General features: G+C 39.5%; 1 protein-coding gene across 8 annotated transcripts in view; it reads right to left on the bottom strand.

Annotated features, from left to right (window-relative positions):
- dock10 (dedicator of cytokinesis 10) overlaps window positions 1-25,179 on the bottom strand; it is a 66,330-nt gene that overhangs the window by 27,025 nt on the left and 14,126 nt on the right. For 3 of the 8 annotated variants that reach the window (XM_086079772.1, XM_086079779.1, XM_086079773.1), the window contains exons 1-9: window positions 13,267-13,795; window positions 5,270-5,389; window positions 4,820-4,909; window positions 4,488-4,570; window positions 2,717-2,789; window positions 2,338-2,469; window positions 1,482-1,616; window positions 846-1,032; window positions 482-567 (exon numbers count right to left, since the gene is read on the bottom strand). In XM_086079772.1, coding sequence (XP_085935898.1) covers window positions 482-567; window positions 846-1,032; window positions 1,482-1,616; window positions 2,338-2,469; window positions 2,717-2,789; window positions 4,488-4,570; window positions 4,820-4,909; window positions 5,270-5,389; window positions 13,267-13,425 — 1,065 coding nt within the window. In that variant the 5' untranslated portion in view covers window positions 13,426-13,795. Of the gene's footprint in view, window positions 1-481; window positions 568-845; window positions 1,033-1,481; window positions 1,617-2,337; window positions 2,470-2,716; window positions 2,790-4,487; window positions 4,571-4,819; window positions 4,910-5,269; window positions 5,390-7,724; window positions 7,868-13,266; window positions 13,797-25,179 lie in introns of those variants that run through there. The other 5 variants (XM_086079776.1, XM_086079775.1, XM_086079780.1 and 2 more) reach the window with 4 other exon arrangements.

The raw sequence follows: 25,179 nt of genomic DNA, 5'->3' as shown, positions 1-25,179 counted from the left end.
CTAATAAAGTGCCATCTTATAACAATGAATGTTAATTAATGGGAATAAAGTCATAGTACTGTGAGAAGAAAGGTCGACATGTTGCACAAATAAAGTTATATTTTTACATGAAAAAAAGTCATGATGTAATGGAAATAAAGAAAATGATGCTATGCCTCACAGACTACAAGTTGCATTTTTATAAGAAATGTTTTAATGAATTAAAATCCTTAAGTGATTGGACAGAGTGTAGCAGTCATGTTTGCTTAGTAATTATTTCTACATTATTACATTAACAAAAAATAATGAAATAATGATTTTGATTCTTGTTACAATTATTTTCTAATAATGGTTTGATAAAATTGTCACTTTCAGAGTAGCCCTAATATTCCTCTGTAAATATCAATTCAAATATCTAATCATATACTACGATACAATACATTTTATCTCCTTAAAAATGATTTTTGGGCATAATACAAATAAAAAGAAAAAAAGAATCAACCTTAGCGAGCTCGGGATTGATGCCGTTTTCCGTAGTGTCTTCATTCTCCTGTAAGCAACCATCGCTCAGTGACATGTCAAACACATCTGGAGGAATAACAAACACAGCATCATGAAGCATTTTAATTCTGTATAACAGCTCCAGCAGCACACTAAGCACAAAAAGAGATGCATATATCAAACTCAGGATTAAATATGACTCTGAATGTTGTGGCATTCATGGACTATAAAACAGTCAAACGTCTACTGCAATGTAATCTTCATGGCCATGCAGCATTTTTTTCCACGCAGAGAATAATGATGTACGCCTCACAACCTAATTTAGAGGCTAAAAGACGAGTGACTCATGTGTTTACAATTCCCACCTTGGCGATGGTCAGAGAGATCCAGACTCTTGCGATCCGGAGCCGGCCCGTCGTGCGGCGTGATCTGCAAGATGCGCGTCAAGGTGCTGATCCACTCCTCCATGTCCTGCTCACTCTCCGCGGCCAGCACAAAGTATGTAACCTCGTTCATCTTCAGCTCAAAGGCGTGCTTCCTTAAGCGGTTATTCTAGGTGGACCATTTAATATCATTAAAGGGGAAGTAGACCCCCAAAAATAGTTTTTGACAATAATATGTTTTATGCAGCCCCACTAGTCTAAATACAGTATTCTTGTTAATATTGCGTTAGTGGAATGTGAGTTAAGCAGCAAAAGAAAGCGGCCATTTTGCCACTTGCTGTCAAGTAAAAGTAGTTGCTGAGGTCTCAGGTAACAACCAATCACAGCGCAGCTTCAGAAAACAGGTGAGCTGTAATCTTCTGTCATCTTCAGTCAACAGCAAGTGGCAAAATGGCCGCCCCCTCAGATGGTGAGAAACGGCTTGATTTTTCTGCATAACCCATATTTCACACGCTAGTGAAGTCACATATAACATATTATCAAGAAATGTTTATGGTTGACTTTCCCTTTAAAATACACATCGCATTAGAGCATCAATTAGTAAGATTTGGAGCATACCTGCACCACACCGGTACAGGAGTCGAGGAATATGCAGCCTTTGGGTTCCTTGGAGATTTTCTCGTCTTTGTAGAAATTCATGATGTAGGAGTTGTCGGTCAGCTGAGTCAGTTGGAAGTATCTCCTCTTGAAGGACTGTGCGACGATGATACATTTCAATACAAGACTGTGCGGTGAACAGTACTGTGAAGCCCTGCCTATCTGCAGTTCGTTATTCATGCAATAACAAATTCATTCCTTATACTATTCCCTGAAATTAAAGAGAATGAAAAAAAATTGTGGCTCTGGGCATATTTTTGTATTAGCAATCGGTACCAAGGAAGTATGTTGAAGTTATCTCGAAAGAGCTTTGATGGTATTTTATTGACACGATTTTATGATGAACCAAGAGCTCCCGGTCTTTTGTATTTGTTTTTGCCTCCACAATTCATCACCTTCTACTGATTCATTCTTAAATGCAGATACAGTTGCTCCCCCCAAAAAAACACAAAAACACACACCAGAGTATTTTAGCAGTATTTATTTCCACATTTATTTTTACATTTATATTTATTTTTGGAATCTCGTTTTTTATTTTTGTATTTATTTTTTACTTCTATTTATTTACAGTATGTATTTATTTGTTTATTTATTAGTTTGTTTATCTATGTATATATATTTATTCCATTGACATTTTTTTGCATTTAATTTTTGAATTATTTTTTTTCATTCATTTTTATTTTCACTTTCATTCACTTATTGATTTACTTATTTATTCATTTATTTATTTTTCATTTTGGGCGCACTGCAAGGGCTGTTGACAACGAATAACAACAAAAAGATCATGCAAAAGTGCATGCCAAGTGTGCGTCCTCACCCGGACAGTGATGCTATTGTTGACGGTGCTGTTAAAGTTGCCCTTGTAGAGCCAGCCCGACCGAAACACACCGATTCCTCCCCCGCCTCCTCCTCCTCCTCCTCCTTTGGACGAGGACAGGGAGGTGGTGTCCTGCAAAAGACAAACACGCCCACACATAAAGTACATCCTCTTGTCCTGGAGATCAATAGAAGAGAAGGAGACATCCTCGACTGGGCAATTTGTCAAATGATGTGCGTAAACAATGATGAGCTCACTTCTCCATGGGAGTATATTTTAACAGCTTGATGGCTCCAGGATAAACTGATTTTAGCATTATAAAGCCAGGATGTTCCCGGCACATTAATGCAGCATTCGCTTTAAAAAGGCCATTACCAACCTCATCCTTGTCCACGTCCTCATAGTCAATCTCAAAAGAATGGGATGGCAGCTTCTCAGCTTTGTATAATTTCCTAGAAAAGGAGGAAAGGAGTCGGTATAAAAGAGGATGTGGAATTCTGATGATAAAGTATGCAAAGAGATGATTCAATTAATCCTCTCTGAGTGACTCTCTGGCTCCAAGGAGTCAACAATGGATAAGCCCTGCTCTGTTGCTTTGCTTTGTGTGTGACGATGAAATGTCGAGCAGGCTTGCAGCTCGCAACACCATTGCCGGAAAGACTTTTTCTTTCTTCTTTGTACTAAAGGTCACGTGGTGGTAAAAGCTGTCGAAAATAACCGGCGCAGTAAGAGCATTTGTGGTGATTGCGGACTGACGCAGGAATGCTTCCCGATTGGCAGATGGATGTCGCTGCAGTCAAAACTTAGCGGTAAAAACACCACATGCGTACAGTAGCTGTATATTCCGGCTAGCCAACGGTTTACACTCCATTTCACTTAGCTCAAAAAGGATGTCGTTTGTTTAACTCAATGCTGTGCTTGCGCAAACATGAGTGTATATTTTTCTATACATGTTAGGTTTTTGTCTACACAAAGTTTGGTTCAGGCCACTGGATACTGACATTTTGAGAAACTGACAGGGCTAAGACTACTGACAATGTAAACATCTAAATGGCCAAAAATACAACAACAACACAAACATATGGTGCCAGTAGGTACTAGTTAGCCCCAAGGACCACTGTTCTAAAAATATCTCACCAATTATGGTTCATTGTGACTTACTAAGAAGAATTAAAACAGAAGGTTTGTTTGCTTATATGTATATATTTACTGCGATTGGCTGGCAACCAGTTCGGGGTGTACCCCGCCTACTGCCCAAAGCCAGCTGGGATAGGCTCCAGCAACCCCGCGACCCTTGTGAGGACTAAGCGGTTGAGAAAATGGATGGATATTTATATATTTATTTATTTTAACTTAACAAGGTAAATGTTTCTCAATGTGCCAAATATATACTGTATATGTTTTTTTAAACATCCACTTCCCTCAATCCACCATTGCCACAATTGTGCCATTTTCAAAAAGGACTCTCTTTAAAGCACCTAAAGGGGTTAAAACGTAGAACTTTTTAGAAACCTTAACAACTATGAAACACTTCAGCCAGCATAGCTTGGCTTGTAACAATTATCAATGAAACTTCCTAAATCTACCTAATCTAGAGTTAACAAAATTAAAAATTGAGTTAAATTACTTAAGAAATAAATGAAATGATCCACAAAACTGGAAAACAATGTGATTTTTAAGTCAGGCATCAAGTATAAAATTTTTTAAATGTTCTTTGTCACCACCTGTTGCTTTGTCGTACACTTGAGAGGCCTCAGATTTATTTATTTATTCATATGGAGAGAATTGGTGGTGTTCTTTTAAAAACCCATTAGTGTTGACAGATTTCCTCCACCAAAACACAAATAATGGCTTTGGGTCTGGTAATAAACTAACTAAAAGCATTAACATCTGTCTTCATCCTGCTTTAAATCCACTTCCGGTTAGTTCAGAGGTCATGTGAACTGACAGTGGCAACCCATGGGATATAGAAAGAGGACATTCCTGCGGTTTGAATTGCTGGACTGTTTTGGATCAGTCCCAGCCTCATACCCATGAAGCATTGCTTTGTCCTTGCATTCTCTGCCTCGTTTTTCACTCAACACCCACTGCCATCTTGTTCTACTTCATGGCCTAATGGCATTTCAGGTTAATGGCGGCGACGTTATTACCTTGGCAGCAGGCGGTAGTCTCCAGCATAATCGTCATACTTGAACTGGACCACGTTCAGATCCGAGTTGTAATACTTGCAGGCCTGGTGGAGAGGACGGAGATGATGTAGGATTCAATGGACTCCAACTGATATGATGCTATTGCTAACCTTCCCAAAAACACCTTAAAATAGGGTACATATTGGGAACCTGACTATTTGTACCATACATCGGCACATATGTACCTTAGGGTACATATTGCACTTGTCCAAAACGTCTCAATATGATACGAGGTCCAGCCCCCCCCCCCCGTAATAAACAAGCACAAACATTTGCATCAATGTGCAACTGACCTGTCTGACCAGCAGACATTCGGCCTGGAGCTCGGCGCCCTCAGGAACAGCTGACCTGAGAGTTCGTCTCTCTTGGGGCACTGTGGATACCTGCGGGGATAAGGAAAGTGAAGAGATGCGTTACCGTGGCAACAGCTTCTTGAAAAAAATGCACAAAATGGGCTGTCTTTCACTGATTTAGATTCATGGGCGGAATCCAGCAGAAGAAAAACAGAAATTAAATCAAATTGAATTATTACTAACTAAAGTAAATACCAATGAGCGGCAATTATCGACTGCTGCCTTGCATATGTAGACTTTGACGTCAAACATATTTCCACTCTCGTCAAGTGAGTGCTTGCTGCCAGAACGCCTGCATATTCTACAAGGGAATACCCTCTGAAAGCTATGATCTTATTAAGTGACGAACCTTCTACTCTGACTGCATTAACCACACGCACGTACACTTACTGTGAAATCATTGTCAGGAAACAGCAGCAGCTCTCTAAGAGGGTCTTGCTTGAGCTCCGCTCCCAGTTCCGAGATGACGGCCTCATAATCGAGTGGATCAATCAGCCTGGGCTTCTCTTGCTGCAAAACAAATAACACACAAGCTATCAACTTCATGTGTATATAGCCTGAATGCTAACACAAATAGATTGGCACCATAGACAGCCTAGTGAATAGTATTAATGTTGCGGTGTAATATCCCTTTCAGCAACACACGTAGGCAGACACTAAAACAATACAGACACAGACATTCTTTATCCTCTGCACAAAACGACTAATACAGTATTACTGCAGCTTATTGTGTGGCTGTATTATTAATGCTCCAACCTCTACTTTTCACAAGGTTACAACAAGTACTGTAGAACTATCCTGTTCCTATTGTTGCAAGTCTGTCATAGCCTCCGCATCTAACTGGGACTTGAAATTTGCATTATAAAGTCATCAAGTATGACGTGCCTTTTTGCACTGACTGATGTAAATGCAGCCTCGGCGACAACGTAAGGTTTAAACATGGAAGCAGTAATGCACGACACAATCTGACCATTCTGGGGGGAAAAGTCATGATCACAACATTTCCTGTGTGGTGCTGTGACATCATTAGGACCTAAAAACAGCACGCAGGAAGTACCCGAGTGGCTATTACCGCTGAAGGCCAGCTGGGGCACACCCCAAAGCACTTGATGACATCGCGGCGAAAGAAGATATCCGCGTTGTACTTAATCTACCCGTGATATGGTTGGAATTTCCTCACTGTACAAGAATACATGTTACACTTGCGCACAGCAACCACTCTGACGCAAAACGCGATTCCTAACATGAACTGAGAATGACACAAATATTCACAAAATGAATTATTTCGGTCCCCCTTTTTAAAGCTCCACATTCACTCGCCACACACAGAGACATGTGCACAAATACCACTAAGTGCTGTAAGTTCTTTAAAAAAAAAAAAAAAGAAGTCCGAAACAGGGCTGCCTTAGCCTCCGTGAACATGCACAGCCTTAGCAGTCTGTAATATTTGCAGGGCCATAAAAGTAATGTCAGTTAAGCTATAAAAGCTTGTATGCTAGGTTGTAGACACAATTTATCCCACCGGACAACTTCTCAACTTTCTCACCTTCAGTGGTTAACAATATTGCAAGCCCCGGCGGATACCTCTCAAGTTGTTTTAGCAATAGCGCCGCGAGCCAGAAATGATTGGATGTAGAAAACCATTATGAACCACATCTTATCAAGTTTCCCATCTACTTTTGAGTTCTATTATTTGTCTGGACTGGCCGGAAACTTCTACCTTAGAAGTACTGGAAAAATGTCGTCTTCTTTTTTTCTCCAAAGAATACCACATACTACATCCAAAATGGTTTATTAATGACGATAAGGATAACAGAATTAACAAATGTAACCCAACAACAGTTCAGTCAGTATCCATTCTACGACATAATGTAGTACATATAACACACAATGAATTACATGAAAAACAGAACAGAAGCAAAGATGTAATACTAATAATAAAAAGTTATTCAACATAACATAACATTTAGTTTAAAAAATATAGTCGTTTTTATTAGCACATGCTACCATGTAATTACGAGAACGGTCTCTCTGTTGTTACCGCGACAACTGCAGATCACTTACTTCTGTTCTACAATATTGGTGGACCAGCTCAGACAAGTTGAGTTAGCATTAGCTTCACTAGCATCATCAAATCAGCAATTATTCATATATTGACTTCAATACTTTGCCAAAACGCCATGTAGTTATTTATCACAGTAGCTTTAAAGTAGCATGTGAACAAAATATTCCTTGCTGGTACTTTAAATATAGATTAAAAAAATTAATAAAAAATACTTCCAACCAACCATGCTTTGGTTGACTCCCCGATGAAGACTAATAGCCAAGATTTACGAAGACCAAGCCATAACAATAAAAAGGTGCTTATTTTATTTTATTATTATTTATTATTTATAGTGTTTTGGAGTTTTGCCATCCAAAGAGTACCTGAAGCAAACAATTTGAGACATTTTGTGAATCATGCCATATTATTGAAGTACCAACTGTGTAATTTTCCGATGAATTGACATTTCACATGACACTTGCACATTTCACGGGAGAATGATTTTAAGGACACCTGCCTCAGCCTGTTTTGTACGCATCATTAATATCGACACAGTTGAATTTGCTTCTCATCTTGAAAATAAAATTCCCTGTTAGCTGCTGATTACTGGACTGGAACTGGACTCAATGAACTCTAAACACTTGAAGGTGGGGGAGGGAGTGGGGGGGGGGGGCACTGAAGTACTTAAAGATGCCAAAATGGTGCAGTGATTGACAGAGGCCCTGCCAGAAGATACTAGAAATGCCAAAAGCAACAGCATATAACAGGCAAACATCAATAAATGTATTATTAAATACATACAATACTCAACCTGGTGAAATCCGACCTCACGCGTTTACTCTTGATTTTTCTCCTTATGGTGATTTTGCTCCTGAAGCTCATTATAAAGCCAAAATAATCCAAGTGGTAGAAGCAAAACTTTAAACAGTAACAAAAATATACTCGACAACTAAAACACACATTGCAGAGCATGTGCCTTATCACAAGCAGAACTGGCACCACAATTCAACGCACGTGGACGTAGAGGAAGTTGTTACACGCACGCACACACACACACGCACAGAGTTCCAAATTCCCCGGCAGAGAATAAGAGATTTCAATGAGATTGACATTTGGTTAACACACACTGCATTCAATCATTACTGCCCATCAGTATGTTCATAAACGCAGACACAATGTGAAAACGTTCCGTTTTAAATTGAAGTCTGCATTACAAGAAAAAACTAATCTGCAAAACGGAAAACTCAATCTCGGATATAAATATGCTCAGCACTGTATGGGCAGAGTCATAAACCACTTGTGCACACATAGACATGCACTTCCTCTGATAAAACCTCAGAGCAGAACAATATTAAGAGGAAACAGCCTCTGAAGATGGCTTGGAACTCGTATCATGTTACACAGAGTGCACGTTTTGGTGCAAGCTTGTGTTTAGCACAAACGTCATTACAATTTGTATTTTTCTAAAGACTGACTTTAACGTTACTTTAAGTACTTTAACTTTAACACTACACTATACCATAATAGATGGGAGTGGATGAGAGAAAGAGAGAGAGCACTGCGCAGCATGAACTGTATGTGAACAACACACTAAATAATTAGTTGTTGACAGAAAACTATTATATTTAGCTGGCTAATGAGCAGTACATTTAACTTTTAAACAGTCAGTCAACAAGGCCCAGTGAGACAAGGTATCAACGCCTCTGTCATTACTTCGCTGTTGGCCTCTCACGCTGTCCGAGCAACAACTGAAAAGAATCCGCAAACTTGGACGCCAGATTTGAGAGACGAACTAGCTTCGAGTTAGCTAGGATGAGGCTAGGACATCACAACACGGATGGATTTAAAATGGGATCAACAAAAAGAAGGAGGAAAAAAAAAAAAACGGGATTCTGCCACTGGCCAAGGGATACTGGAGGTTAAAGTAAGTTATATTAAACTAAAAAGTAAATCCTTTATGTAGGTTGACGCAGATGGATCAATGCGTTGTTGTTATGATAAATTTAAAAAAATATGAGGCTTTGGAAAATGTGTACTGTAGATAAAGCGCTATATGTGCACTCTGTTTACCATTTTAATGAAGTTCGAATAAGAAAAAAAAACAGGGGTGGGGGGGGGGGCATTAGACAAATGAGTAACCTATTTGAGTTGATCCGGAACTCGTTTGTTAAAGTCAACAGGAATAGCAATTGGAAAAACTCACCCACTAGGTTGGATTTACAACTGTATATGGCCACCCATTGAGTGAGTCAAAAAATAACCTACAGTAGACAAACTCTATGAACTTCTGCTATGTAAAAAAAAAAAGGAACGTTTTTAACAAAGGTTGCTTAACTCTAGCATAGTATTGTGCTAGAATGCCGCCATTGCAGACGTACAGTATATATTTATGTCTATACGTCTGAATGTTGGCAATATTGCCAAGCGGAGAGATATACTGAAGCTCTTCCAGTGGAAGACATCCATCTTAATGTTCTAACCTCACGTAACGATCATTAATAAACTTATGATAAATCCTCTTCAGGAGTATTGATCGTCCGCATCCTCCTTCTTCTTCTACTCATTCCAGATGCTTCAACCAACTTCTTTCTTCCTCTGTTTTGTCCACAACTCATCAAACTTCTTCCTTTGATTCTTCTTGTCTTTTCAATACTTCCTTGCTCACCCCCTATTAACCTTTCAACGTTTCTGCTCGGCCTCCCGTGGTTGTCTCAACTCCCACTTAGCAGGCGTGAGGCAGACGGACGTCGCTCTTGACGAAGTACAGCTGAGAGAAGGGCACATAACAGCCCATTACTGGCCAGCTCGCAGCTCAGGGATTCCCAACAGAGTAACTGGGAAACAACGAGAGCATTTTAAATCTTGCCGAATACGTCAACACGGTGAATTCAGATAGACTGCCAAGAATGGAAACATTGGGGAGAAACCAAATGTATTCCTGGTGGTCTGTATCGTTGTCGAGCATATTTATTATTGCCCTACTAAGGGAAAGAGGTGTTGGGAAAAGTGTCTCGAGCAGAAAAGATGGAGGTACTCAAGATGGATGGGGAGACTATAGAGGGAGTCTAGAGGCATGATCCACTTGCTTTAGATCATTAAAACAAAGCTTAATGAAAAAGTGATAAAACAGCAACTTAGTTTTTGACTTTAGTGTTTCCTTAAATATCACAATACAAAACATACAATAAATGCTGTAAATTACAGAGGATGTATGAGCACCGTAAAGTTTTAATTGTTAATTTTTAATGACATTCTCTTACTGAAAGGTGCTGTAAGGTGATGTAATTGGTGACATCAGGTGTTACATTGCAAGAAGTGCAATTTTATTTAAAATGTGGGTATGATGGCAAAAGTTTCATAATCGGACAAACCACAGACATCAGCTACCAAAATATTACAATACGATAAACTAATTTAAAATTTTAAGAAACATTGTTTGAGTTTGCTTCTTGACTGAAGTTGCAATTGAATTTTGGTGTTCCCCAGGGTCTACTGATGAAGCCTATGTCTTTCTCGCAGATGAAGCCTTATAATTGTGTTTAAAAATGTACCATGTTTTTGAAAAGATAAGTCTCTAATGTGTACTAGGGTCTAACTGATTTATCGGCTCGCTGACTTAACTCATTCACTGCCATTGACAGCTATAGACGTCAAAAATGTATTTGAACTATTTCTATTAGCTTAGTTTTTCCCATTTTCGTCAACAAGAGTATGAAAACCTAGAAGTTTTTTGGGTATATTTAGAACAGATATAAAATTTGTGATTATTCGTGAGTTAACTAGTGAAGTCATGCGAATAATTACGATTAAAAATTTTAATTGCCTGATGCCCCTAATTTTGTAATAATCCTTTTTTTTTTAAGAAAATAATATAAAAAATTAGGGGCGTCAGGCGAGTACTATTTTTAATCGTAATTAACCGCATGACTTCACTCACGATTAATCACAAATGTTATATCTGTTCCAATACAATATAAAAAAACCCACTAGGTTTTCATACTCATGTTAACAAAAGTGGGATTTTTTTTTTTTTACGTCTGTAGCCGTCAATGGCAGTGAATAAGTTAATAAGATGGAAATTACCTCTTTTAAACTGATCAAAAATAGGTAGTTTTACTGCTTGTGTAAATTTGATTTTTTTCTAGCAAATAATCAGTATGTATTTTTACGGGTAATGTAAAATAAGTTCAAAATTATATTACAGTGTGTGTGGAGTTATATTTTGGGTATACATTGTGCTTATTAAACTACTAATATTGGCAATGAAACATTTTGAGGACTGGTGTCATTTACTCACACATTTTTGCTTTTCACATGATATGAACAGTGGTAGTTCACTGCATTGTTATCAAAATACTTCAAACTGCAAAGCATTGTAACATGCTGAGTAAATGTGACCTTCTAGTACAGCAGATTCATGAAAGTCCCACTCATACGCTGATATGTTCCAGATTGTAAAAACTGAGATTTGCAAGTGTAAAGCATCAACTCCAGTTTACCATAGAGACTAAAGAGAAGAACGGAGACGTGAAAGGTTTATGGTGGGAAAGCAAGAAACAAGGGGAGAAACAGAGGGAATTGACTGTAAAAAAATCACACCGTGCCAAAACTTGAACATTTTTCCACTGGACTTGCAGAAACCTGGGTCTTGCTTGGGGTGAAAAGAAAATCAGGCCAAGATTCCATACACGGATACCTCGCAGATGGCTGACATACAGCATTGTACTGGAAAGTTGTTTAGGAACATTCGACTTTAAGTAATACAATCACTGATTACAAGACCAACTTGCTTCTGCATGCATTTATTTATTCATTCAGTCAGTCAGTCTTCTCTCCATATGTCGGCAAACTTTTCCCACAGAAACTAAATTCCTAATGTATGACCCCATACTCCACCTCTATTCTTCTCCCCCCTCATTTCCGTCCTCCCCATTATACCTCTCAGCTGTGAAGGGGCCACAACAGACATCAGATTATTTCTATATATTTTAAAGCATTATGACACTCCCCGCGCTCTTATTAACCTCTCCCACACCCTAATAAACGTTCCTGGTTTGGCACTTTAATTTTGTTGTACATTTTACAATGACGCTAAAGATTTTATTACATTCTATTGCAGGAACATTCCGTTTGGAAACATGATCACTGAAAAATCCCGCGCTATAGCCTATAATCCGCAGGATAAAATAAGATATGTATGATATAAAAATCCATGATAAAGCGAGACCGTGAAAAATGAACAGTGATATGGCAAAGGATGACTGTACACACACTGTAAAAAAACAATTTTAGAGAGCGGTAAATGTAATCCACAAAACTCTACTTGACAGCAAGGGGATGATCAAATGTAGGGTAAATCAAATTTACACTATCTATTATGGAACTGGCAAAACTGAATAGAACATACAGAAAAAAATGTAGTAAAATATACCCAACAGCCACTAGTCACCACTCTACACTGTAAAAAATAGGGAGTGATAGTTACTCAGAAAATACCTAGTTTACCAGTTTATTTTAAAAAGTCACTCTTACACTTATTGAGGAACAAACTCATGACCTTCAGCTTGGGAGACAGCCACTCTACCACCTGTGCTATGCCACCTGTGCTATGCCATTATACTGCATTGCTTGCTGTGTTCAAAATGAGACCAGAATGCTCTTGGAGGTACGAGGATTCCACCTGAAACTAGCAATATACTAACACACAGCAGGAGCGGCATGGCTCAGGTGGAAGAGTGGCTGTCCGCCAACCTGAAGGTTGTGGATATGTTCCTCAACCCTTGAGTAGCCTTATTTATGTATTTATTTTTTAATAAACTGGTAAAATGCACTCAAAACTCTCCTTGTAAAATGCTAGCAGTATTTCTGAATTATTTTTATTTTTTAATTTTTTTACAGTGTACGAGTTTTAACGAGCACATCGCTCTAATTTAATGGGTGTAATGTAGTTTTTCCGATTGGAGTTGCCGTAGCCCAACACTAGTAACTAATAATAATTATTTTGAGTCTACTAAGAAATTGTGAGTATATTTTACTCAATTATGATTAGTCATTTGTTGTAAACCGTGATCAGAATTGTGAGGTAAACTCTACCCAACATATTTAAGTATTTTATAATTACTGAATTAAAATGCTAATTAACCACAATGTATAATTTATATTTACCCAATTAAATTGGTTGCAAATTGTTACCCTACATTTATTGGGCAAATTCTAAAGATTGTTTTTTTTTTCCCCAGTGCATGCTTAAAATGTATCCAACCAATTAAGATACCGTACACAAAAGGAGCACTAGTGTTCCACCCACACATGCATTAGGCAGAGGTGCAGCCGTACTGGTTACCATAACAACGATGGTCAGAGGTGAGCTGGCAGTTGTGTAGCCTTCCAGGGCGGGTGTTGCAGCATCCATTGACGCTTGGTCCAGCCGTGAACACATGTAACCGCAGTCTGCCCCACCCACTGAGCGTAGAAGTAGGACCACACTGGCAGAACAGCCCATAATAATCCCTTGATGTTGACACCAAGAGGTGGGCAAGTGTCACCTGGTGGCGTGTCTTGTCCCAGTCAAAAGAGGCGGTAGGTGAGTCCAATAGCAGCCGCTGGTCCAGCCAGTGGTGCTGAGCCCTGTTCAAAGCCCGTCAAGAACGGGAGGCTCCATCCCGACTAAACCGCCTGCAACCTTTCCCTTGACAAGCTTCCGCAACTGCCCTGCTCCGGATTCCGGTTCTTCCCGTGGCTATGACTGAGAATACACACAGCCAGCCTTGGCGTCGTCTCTCCCTATCTTCCCCTCTCTCTCTTTTTCTCACAGTCACACACACACACACACACATTGACTGCATCTGTGCACGGCCCAGACCAACCCAGCCCAACTCACCCAGACAAATGGCAGAATGCAATAAGCGTCAGATGACCAGAAGCAGCTGCTACAGTACACAAAAACCCACATCACTTTTCCTCACTGTCATTCTGCTGCACTTTCTTTAAATATTCACCCTCCCAATCCCACCACTCCTTACAGTTCCCCTGGCTGCGCTTTTGCAGAAACCATTGGTGGTGCCGCAGTGATGACAACACGCCCTTTTGCTGCAGACTGAGCTTTTTTTTTTTTTTAAATGTGCATAGATTAGACTTAGTGGTGTGTTACTTCCCGTGACACATAAAGCTTACCCACTGTGCTCCAGACTAGAGACTCTGGTAACATGAACAGAATGTGAGGCTCTAGGGAGCTTGTTGCAGACTTGTAGAGTAGTGAGCGACAGAGCAGAAAGAGGAGGGAAAATAAGGAGTGGGCGGCTTTATGGCTGAAGCATGCAGCATGTGGACGACAGAATACATCCTGCAACATTGTCATTCTCTCAATATTCTCTCTGGTGTTGTCTTATTTGTAATGCGCTTTTATTTTTTTACAGTGCATGGCTCCTGTGTTTTTATTTTTTATTTTCTAAAGAGCTCAGTATTGTTCATTCGGTAATGTCATCATCATTGCTCTTTTTTTTTTTTTTTGTATGTGGGTGAGTATGTGTATGTGTATGTGTGTGCGTGCGTGCGTGTGCGAGTGTGTGTGTATTCGTTAGTTCACCAAAAACCTATTAAAATAAATTCCATACCGTTCACCTAAACCGAACACCGCCGTCAGGAGACCCGAGGAAGGACCAAAGAAAACAAAGCAAAGTGAAATCCAGCACCGACCAGACACCACCCACCGGGCCACCAACCAGGCTCCTGTGTTTTTAAAGAAAATTGAAATACAGTGCATGATGGAACCTCAGTTCAACTCCTTTTGCCAGCCAAAATTGTTCAAGAACCAAGGCAGTTTCCCATGTGAAATATATATAAATGCAATTAATTAGTTAGTTAGTGTCAGCTGTAGACCAAAGTTGTGTTTCCCTTATTTTTATCAGGTGTGGTTACAATTAAATACTGTACAGAATAGAGACAGACCGATATGGTTTGTTCAGGGCCAACACCGATACGATTATTAGTAGTTGTCCTTGACTACCAATAACCGATATTCGGAGCCGATATTTATTTTCTAAAAGGTAAAATATTGGCATCAAAATTTGAAAAACACAAACTCCAGCTCTTAATTTTTTTGAATGTTTAAGAATATGTTAAGTGAACTTTTAGAGTTCATTAAATATTGGAGTTAAAAAAATTTTTTTTCAAATGAAACATGTTTGTTTTAAAAATTGAACAAAAAGCTCAGGGATCTCCCAGAGGCAGTAGCATGTTTTTAAAATTTAAATATAAAACTTAAGTAAGTAGCTCGCTATTGTTTTTCTACAGTAAATAACATTTTCCAAAACCTCAAAATATCTCAAGTACTGTATCAAAATGTTACTTATCTTATCAAAAACAGAAGGTGCAGGGCCTGCAGGATCTCTGAAAATGTAAATAATTAGTTCCCTGAATGGATCTATTATCGGGCGTATGATTCTTCAAAATGGCCAATGCCGATATTCGTCAAAATGCTGAATATCGCCGCCCACTATCGATGTATTCCTAGTACAGAACAACATAGGGATAAATACAGTCCAGTAGGCATTTTGGGCTATCAATTAAGACCTCATGTAAAAATGCCAAATAGGAAAGGGGATTTATTGGGAAACATTAGCCCATGAAGCTTTGCTAACACTATCGCTAGCCGACACATGAACACCATTCTCTTGTTTAAGTATCATTTCATCCTTTTTCAACTATAATGTGTTTTAATAGTTTACTATTATAAGGTTTGTTGGACTGGAAATCAGTTATTTTTGCATAATTATGCTAATCAACTATAGCAATAATCTTAGTGAAACTACAAAAGTACCTCTGAAGCCTAATATTTTAAGCAGGCAATGGAGGGAGACAATAGGGGGGGAAAACAGTTACGCACAGCTCAGGTCAACTAGAAGCAGTTTCGACATAAAACGTATAATTTGGCTATGCATTGTTTTACCGCTATCAAGCGACACATATAGATCCACACATTCTAACACAGTTTGCTTCCTGCTGAGGTATCCATGGCGATCTTCTTAGGTCATAATTAGTCCAAATGGATCTGTGTCGAGTTGCTTCTGGGCACCCCGCCCACCACCCACGTGAATTATTATAGTGCTCTACAAACCTATATATAAACAGCACAACACATGTGCATCCAGCCACATGGAGACAAAAGCAAAGAGACTTACAACTAATCGCCTGCACAAAGCTTCAATAGAAGAAGAAGAAGAAAAAAATCATAAGCGCCCACTCAACTCAAAGACGAATACAAATAAAGACATATAAGGATAAATTATTCGCCAGACCTAAATTTCAGGTCAGTTGCCTATTTCCTCCGCGAGGCAGACTAAGCAACTTGGCAAAATTGTATTTTTGTGAGTCACATACGTGACACAGCACATTTGTTTTAGTATCTCTGAGAAGGGAAGTGAACAAGCTAAACTACTTATGCTGACATATCTAAGCTAAGACACAATAAATATTGATTTATAAGGTCTCAATTATCGCTGAAGCTTAAAGCCGGGAAGAACAACAGAATTGTGAATGTTTCACATGTGACGGGAGAATGGCCCTATGAGAAAAAAAATTATTCTAAATAAAAATAAATCCCAGGCCAGCATTCTGGATTGTATTGAATCCGAAATGAGACTGTATTTAAATAGCTGACAAAGTTATCATCATCCCGCCTGTGATGAAAACACGAGCCAGAATAAGGTTTACTGTTCCAAACTGTACTATTGTTAGCTAAAATTAGCTGTAGTGCATGGTGGGAATGCCATTTTCTAGTTTCCCAATATCATGGTCCTCCATGGCCAGTTACTGTGGTGGGATATATAAATAAACATTTTGTTCATGCCCACAAAGCACTTGCTTTACTGAAACATTCTTTAAAGCCTCAGTGTGTAGTCCTTAGCGCCAACTAGTGGTCAAAGAATAACATTTAGAAGCACGCAGGAGCACGCACACTACGGTGGCTCAGAGAGACCTCATTCGGAAGCCAACCACCAATTCTTATTTTTCGCGAGCAAACAAGCATCTCGGCGAGCGGCGGCGACTTGGCAGCCGTTGTGAAGCCCGGCGAGCAAAGCTGAAAGACACCACCAGCTGGAATTAGCCAGAGCAGCTAACAAGAGCAGCTAGCGGGAGTTAGTCGGAGCCATAGGCTGCAGTGGCTAACAAGAGTGGCTAGTGGGAGGAGCTTGTAAAAGCTTGCGAGAGCAGACCAGAAGGTGACAAGTGACAGGAGCCCGAATCACGGGAGTCAGTCACCTGCAGGCCCCAGCTGTGGAAGGTAAGCGGCGGTTGACCCATTGGGTCCGACACTCAATGTAAACACCACTCAGGCTAATAGGGGTGGGAATCTTTGAATGTTTCACGATTCGATTCAGAATCGATTTTCAATTAAGAACGATTTTTGATTCACAATGATTTTTGCTTCAATTTATAGATGTTCAAGGAATCGTAATGATCTACTCCAGTCTGACTCGCTAACGCTAATTAGTGCGCTACTCGCGGCACTTTTATCACTCAAAAGAACGGCTCCACGCTGCAAAAACAACTTTTATTGGAATAACTTGATCGTGACTTTTTCCTTCTACTCTCTAATGTGGCTACAACTTAACAGTGTATCAGACCTCGTGGAACCACACTGCCCCTAAGTGGCCAAATCGGGTACAACATGAACAGCGCTCCCAATAAAGGCACACACAGACAAAGGGAACACATTATAAAATAATTTAAATAAAATCGATTTTGGGACATTTAAAATTTATTTTGAATCGTACTAAATGAGAATCGATTTTCTGGCACACCCCTACAAGTTGTCCATTGGGCATTTGTAGCAGGAAGATGGCGGCGAAACATTGTAGCTCTAGTAAAGTGAGACTACAGCCATGTAATATAATTAGTGATTACGATTATATGTAAAAAAGTATGGGTTTTTTTTGCATACTGGTGACATAAAAATTCTTTATTTTTATTTTTATGAATGAATTATTAATTCACCACTAGATGGCGCTAGGGATCACTGACTGTCCCTTTAATCGTCCAGACATGCAACACATTTTGCAGCCGCTCTCTGTGCGGGGAGGGACAGGATATATGTGCGGCAATAACCATTAGTCTAAAGCGTGACTTCAAATAAAAGAATGAGGCTGCAGCGAACAATTATTCAGCTGACGGTTACAATTTTAAATGAAAACAGCTGTTGGCTACTTTCCAGTGAAGTTTTAATACACATTCGTGTGCGTTTAAATTGAAATAGGCGTACTGTTAGTTACCAGGGTTACACATGCACAATGCATGTATATCAAAATGAAAAGATAACATCATCGGGATATACAGGGTAGAGTGCTGCCATCAATTTGTGCGGCTAATGTCTCACAGCTGTGCAACCTCAGCATGCTCTTCCTCTGTCCCATGAAGAACTACTGCTCGCTTTTCACGTGTGCGCATGCGCCGCAATCACGTATGTGGTCCAACTATTTACACAATAGATAAATGCGTGCCGTTTTTGCCGGCTTCAAAGAAGGCGAGCCTATGTGGGCCTGATAAAACTCCTGGAGACTGCCTCGTAAGCAGTTAGCTGGGCTATAGTTAGGCTCCCTGAAGAGCTGGCAGCGGACTAACATGCCGTTTGATGTGGCGCAGAGCACCGATGAGTTTCGATGGGGAAAACATTCTCTGGTTTCCATGGCGACCGGCACAGGAAGGACGCTGGCACTTAATGGCGCAAGGTTGCGGAGAAAGATGGGGTACACACGGCAAGCCTCTTAATGGCTGTGCTCTCTTGATGATTAAAGAAAAAAACATTTCAAAGAGAACATATTTGTAGAAAACTACATACGAAAGACTGCATGCTTGCATATTCAAATGTGACATTCATTCAAGGTGAAAAGGGCAGTGCATCGGAAACTTGTAAAATTTGGACACTCATGCAATTTGTATGAAAAAAATATGCCTCAAAAGAAGCGCAAAAATTATTTATGGAATTATCGAACATTTTTAGAATAGAAATAGATAACATTTGATTTCGTATTACAGTATTAAATACAATAGTGTGCATGAGAGGTGTTTTATTGTTGTCCACTTGGGGGTGCCATTTTAACGTTCTAATGTGGCAAGTGACTGAGTGTGTACTGCTTTAAGATGCGGGACGTGGCATGGTGAGTGACATGGGCGTCAGCAAAAGAGACTGTAAAGTTGACTAGCTGTTAGCTGTTAGCTGTTAGCCAGTCGGTGTGTGTGGTCTTGTTTTTGTTAGTGGGGCTAACATTTCGGGACTTTACAGAGTTGTGGGGCCCACCCGACCACGTGGGGGCATTTTTGCTGGGCCCCACAAGTTTAAACCTCTTTTTGAGTGTCAAGACTTGGTTTTAGAGCTCAGGTTTGAATTGGGTTATGGTTGAGGAATGGGGGTAGGTAATCATTTGTTATGGTTGGGGTTAGGGGAAGGGGCTAGGAAATGCATTATGTCAATCAGATGGCCCCACAAAGATAGTAAAACAAACGTGTGAGTGAGTGAGTGAGTGAGTGAGTGAGTGAGTGAGTGAGTGAGTGAGTGAGTGAGTGAGTGAGTGAGTGAGTGAGTGAGTGAGTGAGTGAGTGAGTGAGTGAGTGAGATAGAGAAAGAGATAGAGAGAGAGAGAGAGCTTGATACATTAACATTACAGAACGGTTCAGTTTGTCCCTAAAATGGATTAATTCAATTTCTAAAAAAAAAATTCTATGCAAGAAATTGATATTTGCCAAGTATTTGTAGCACTCTTAATGTGACCCGAGTTCTCAGTAAAACCTCAGTGTGCACTACTGCACACCAACCATGCACAAACAGGAAGGTGGTAAAACTCCAAGCTGAGTGTGTGGTTACCTGTTGTACTGAACTTTCAAAACTATCGCTGATTAAAAAACAAAAACAAAAAAAACCAGTATGTTTTTAACAACCAAGATGTTTTGTTATTTGTATATGGCATGTTAAAAATGATTTACTGAGATTCTACTTAACAATGTAAAAAATAAAAAATAAAATCACAGCATGTTGGTAAACACAAGGTACAACACTGCCAAATGACTGTTTGTTTTTTTAAACTCAAGGAACCTTTGCTATTACCTGTCACTACTGGATTACATATCCATCTGTGAACAGGATTATATATATAAACTCTCCCGGGCCTTGTTAAATCATGGGCCAATGGAGAATTCCTGACAATTTGGAGCAGATCCAAGGAACACACCATCATTTTTATATACCCCCCTCAGTATAGATCTGCACTCTACAAAATGGCCTCTTAGTTTTCCTTCCACCTCACTGTAAATCACAAATCAAAAAGAGCTATTCTTCTACTTTTTTGTTATAATTGGGCGCTTGCCTGTTGAGGATTGTGGCTTCTAAAGTTGAGGAGACAGCAGGACATCGTACGCTATCGATGCCATCTAGTGCTGAGAGCGAAACACAACAGGCTGAGCAAGCATCCTCAACTCTCGCCCATCTGTTGTTACTTTAAAACACAATCTGCAGGAGGCGGCGAGAGACACAGATATTATCTTGGTGGCTGGCTGCTGGTTGATTTAGAAAAGGAAGCTATTAAAATGTCTTTAACCAAGAAGTGAAATCCGGAGGCAGTATGAATGTTGTGGAAGGAAGGCGCAAGAGAGGGAGATGGGGCACAGATTTGTGAATGGGAATGCTGGGAACGGGTGTGTGAGGAAGAAGAGTGTATATGGTCATTTCACAACAAGCAGCATACTAAAAATAAAACAAAGAGGCTTGATTGTTGTGTATTTAAAAACAACCACACTTTGCTTTAGTCATCTTAGCTTGAATGCTAACACTAGCATTGGTGCAACGGTGTTAAAACTCTTCAAGCAATGGAAATTTGAACGCAAACTGTGGAGCAACAGGCATGTTTTCTTTATCCTCTACATAAAACAACTTTATATTATTGCATCTTACAGAACGCTTAACTTGCAACTGTTTCCATATGTTGTTTTGCACCTCCCTCCATGATAACCGTGATAACTGTTTTGGAAAATGTTTGGGTAATTTTTTTTTTTATATGTATCTTTTTCAAGTGTAAATAAACAAAAAAAAAGTTTTAATTCTTCTTCTGTTTTGATTCTTAGTAAGTCACAGTGTCCCACGACTGGTGAGGTATTTTGTGAATAGACCTTTGGACGAGGGCTGTTCAATTAATCAAAATTCAATTACAATTTCAATTATTATAATTGTGAACAAAAATAAAAGATTATTAATACTATTTTGAGTTCTTTAAATGTATATATTTGCATCTTTATTTTATTTTATTTAAAAATAACTAATTTAATAAATCCTGTTTGGTCCAAAATGAACTTGCATAAATATAGTGTTTCAAAGAGAATAACGTGTCTTAATATATTTTTTATGTTGAAATATTTTCTTGTTTTGTACCAAAAATTTAATGATCACCCTAATCGTAATTTCAATTATTAATCGGGATTACAATTTTCTTCATAATCGAGCAGCCCTACTGTGGACTGCTCATGTTGTCCTTGGGGCTAACTAGTAACCACTGGCACCTTTTTTTGTTGTTGTACATATCACATTAATCAACTGAGCAAAAGGCAGCCGTGTTTGCAGTGTCTATTTTGTCTTGTCTTTTGTCCTCACTCCTCCCCTTTCTGCTTGCCCCTATAGTGGCAGCTCGTTTACTCAACTCTGCAAGCAGCCAATTATAGTGTGCCCTGATTAGTCCCTCAAAAAAAATTAAAAAAATAAAAATAAAAAGAAGAAGAAGAAGAATAGCTCATTATTGGTGGCAGCCAGTATTAGTACTTATTGAAACCTTGACTTTTTAAAACCATGGTAAACCGTCAAACCGGTAATCGGACAATGCCTAGTACAAAATTATAGAGCTCTTTTTCCCTAACATGTCAAAGAGGCTGGAACAGATTAATGACATTTCCATTCATTCACTACTCTGTCCTGCTGTTCACCTAAAGTCCTGTGTAAGCATATTTCGAACAAAGTCATAAAATGGGGCACACAAGAGATTTTATTTAGCAAACGAATGCATGTAGCAACAGTAGCACCAGAGAGACACAGAACTAGTGTCACATAGTTGCAGCCTCATTAATTCACTCTCCCACTTCCCTCCCGCTGCTCACGCCTGGCCCGGACCTCGGTTGTATTGTTCGAACATCTGAAAACTCTGCATTTAATATTCGCAATGAAACCCACCATTTTACAAACAGATGAGGCAGCAACATTCTGAGAGAGGGTTGTTTGGTAACAGAGGTACACTGAAATTAAGAAAACAAAGGCCGTTTAAATGAGAAACAGGTTAATGCTCGTACTCCAGGGATGGTTTATAACAACAGCAGCAGCAGCAGGCAACAGAGCCGCTCTTTAACACTGGCTTTCATGAGACATTAATTAAAAGCAGGGAAAGCAATGAAAGGTTCACTTCACCCTGCTGTGCTGATCTTAATCTCCTCATCAAAGGCTAAGATTGCAATATAATAATATGAGACTATGATTCTTCTCCCAGCGCTGCCATCTGTCCACTTCCTCACTGCGATCCCACTTGATCCAGTAACACAGCTCTAGTTTCCGGACTAGGTAAGGGGGTAAGGGAGAAGCATAGCAACCACGATGAAACGTGTCTGTATTGGAGCCAAATCAAACTCCGAAAAAGCCACAAGCCCTCCTCCAGTTCCACCGCATGTCGAGGTCGCTGTCACTCGGAAATTATCCCCAATGATTGCTGCTTCCTGTAACTCTGTCAGCTTGAAAAGTGTGTCCTCACCCTGAACCTGCTATATTCATCCTAAATCAACCCTGTAGATTCAGTGTATGTAAAAATAAAGTGTGGTCCACTACTACAAACTGCTAAAGCAGATGCAAAGTAAAAAAAATGGAGTTGTTTGGCTCTCTCTACAGTTTCATAGTGTAATTTCACCCACCAAAGTTTTGTCAGTGTAATTGTTAGCAGGATTAAGTGAGAACATCTGAGCAAATGTCCATGAATAGGCCAAGAATGGAGCCATTATGTGTTGGTGTGGGAAAAATTGTTTGAGAACAAATGGCTAGGACACACATTAGACTGACAAAAAGTTGTAAAACTAGAAAAAATGTGGCAAACAAAAAAATAGTTTTCTTGTGAAATGACATATTTTAACACAAATGTTATATTTTTTCTGTTATTCATTATTTACAACAATGAAAACAATACTGTACTACATTTACATACATGGCTTTTATTTTTACTTAAAAAAAATATTTCTACTAGTGCTGCAGCAATCAAATACTTTTACAACGGAGTATTCTGCCAACCAGCCCATCAATTAATTGAATAATCAGATAAAAGTTGATTTTACATGGATTAAACAATCCTCTGACGTAATAGAAGAGCATTTGAGGCGCACATACTGTTTTTGTCCACTTGGGGTCACCATCCTCACGTTCTACATTATAATATCTGTGTGGCTTTAAAAGGCGGGACCTGGCCTGGTGCGTGACGTGCGCGTCAAAGCAACTAGCGGCGGTACATTTTTTAAAGTAGCTATTATTTATGTTAGCCTGTGTCAGCAATCATAGACGTGCCAGTTCTGCAGTTTGCAGTAGACACATTTCAGATGCATTTTTTTTAAGTGTTAAATAATCCCGAACTTTATGGACTACTCCCCCTGGCACACTGCCAGCAGGCCAACCTATTTATACATTGAACGATGCATGTGTCTCAGTATCATTAGTCTGTGAAGGAAAAACAATCACAAAGCCACAAAGACAGAAAAAAGCATCAATTCGATAAAAAGTTTCGGCCCTAACAATTTCATAAAAGAATAAAATACACGATCAAATAAACAAATACGATGATTTTATTTTTTATTTTGCTGTTACAGTCCACTTGCATTGGTGCTTAGTGGTGCAGTGACCAACCAGATGCAGTAGATGGCTCTGCTACAGGAGGGTATAGCTTTGTCATGAATTTTCATACTTGTCAAACGGACAAGACTGTTAGCATTGTTAGCAAGCTAGCATTGTACTTAATGCCATATTCCATTAATAAGCCTCATTTAAGCCAGATCAAGGAAGCAATACAAAAAGTTTAACTCTGCAAAAGCCCTCATTCGCAATGGATTAATCAGTCACTCGGCATGTAACACCTACACAAATCCTACACGGGACCTCTGGCTAAACTAAAACAAACAGCAGCTATCCAGCAGACGCCCACTTAAGCCCTGCTCTCTATCCCCGAGCTACCACTATAGACCAAAGACGCCACACTGCTGAAGACTTTTCCACCTGTGTTTTCATTCATATAATCTTGCCCTACTGAATCCTCTTCCTCCCCCTTCATCTCCCCAAATTTCCTCCTCCATTTTCTTGATTTAGAGCCTCCCCTCCATGTCTTGTTTCCGTTGCATGTCTACTTCCAGCTCACTTATACACTGTACACTAGAACTACAATCAAATGACATAAGATAAATCAGCGCAGACATAAAGCTAAGAGTTAATCCCGTGTCTCTGAATTCAGCACACATTTTATGACTTGCAGCGACTCAGCGTTTTCGCCAGGTCGCCTTTAAAATGCAAGCCAGCGGGCCTCTTTTAGTATCAGACTGAGGCAACTAGAAATAGAATCTGTTATAACTTGAGCTTTTAGACAGAGCCTGAGCATTCTTTGTGAACAGCAATAGTCCAGGAAAAATTGTTATGGATGGCCTCAGCACAGGGAATATGTTAAATTTTATGCATTCATATACTGCATTTTGCAGGGAAAGTGCAATTACGAAACACAGCTGACATCCATTCTCAGTTAAATAAAGAAAGGTACACACATAATGACAATCAGGACAAATTTCAGAGGAGTGGGTTTTTGTGGTGTTGCTGTGGAAGTAAATGTGGAGGGGCGTGGCGAAGTAGAAGCAAGGAAGGAGTGAAGAATGAACTCGACAATATTTAATACGGGAAAAAAAGTACAATACTACAAAATGGTAAAAAAAACAAAAATACACTGATTAGCCCAAAAAAAGGCACACCTGGACAAGAGACACAAGCAACAGGGCTGACAAGAACAGGTGGAGACAAAAACCCAACGAATGACATCACATTAAACAAAGTACTCTAATGCCATCCATCACATGTGGGCAAGAAGTGGACCAACGGCAACACCCACAAATAAATAATAACAACACTCGTTATATAAACTTGCTGTTGTCCACAGCTCACACAGAGGCTGTGTCCGAATGTCCACCCTTGTCCCCCTAACCCCTCACATTCACTACA

The sequence above is a fragment of the Leptonotus elevatus genome, chromosome 7 (genome assembly GCF_054856555.1).
Source record: "Leptonotus elevatus isolate MCC_2025b chromosome 7, RoL_Lele_1.0, whole genome shotgun sequence".
In the NCBI taxonomy this organism is placed as follows: Eukaryota; Metazoa; Chordata; class Actinopteri; order Syngnathiformes; family Syngnathidae; genus Leptonotus; species Leptonotus elevatus.
Note: the sequence above shows the minus strand (reverse complement) of the source record. Positions and strands in the feature narration are given on the sequence as shown.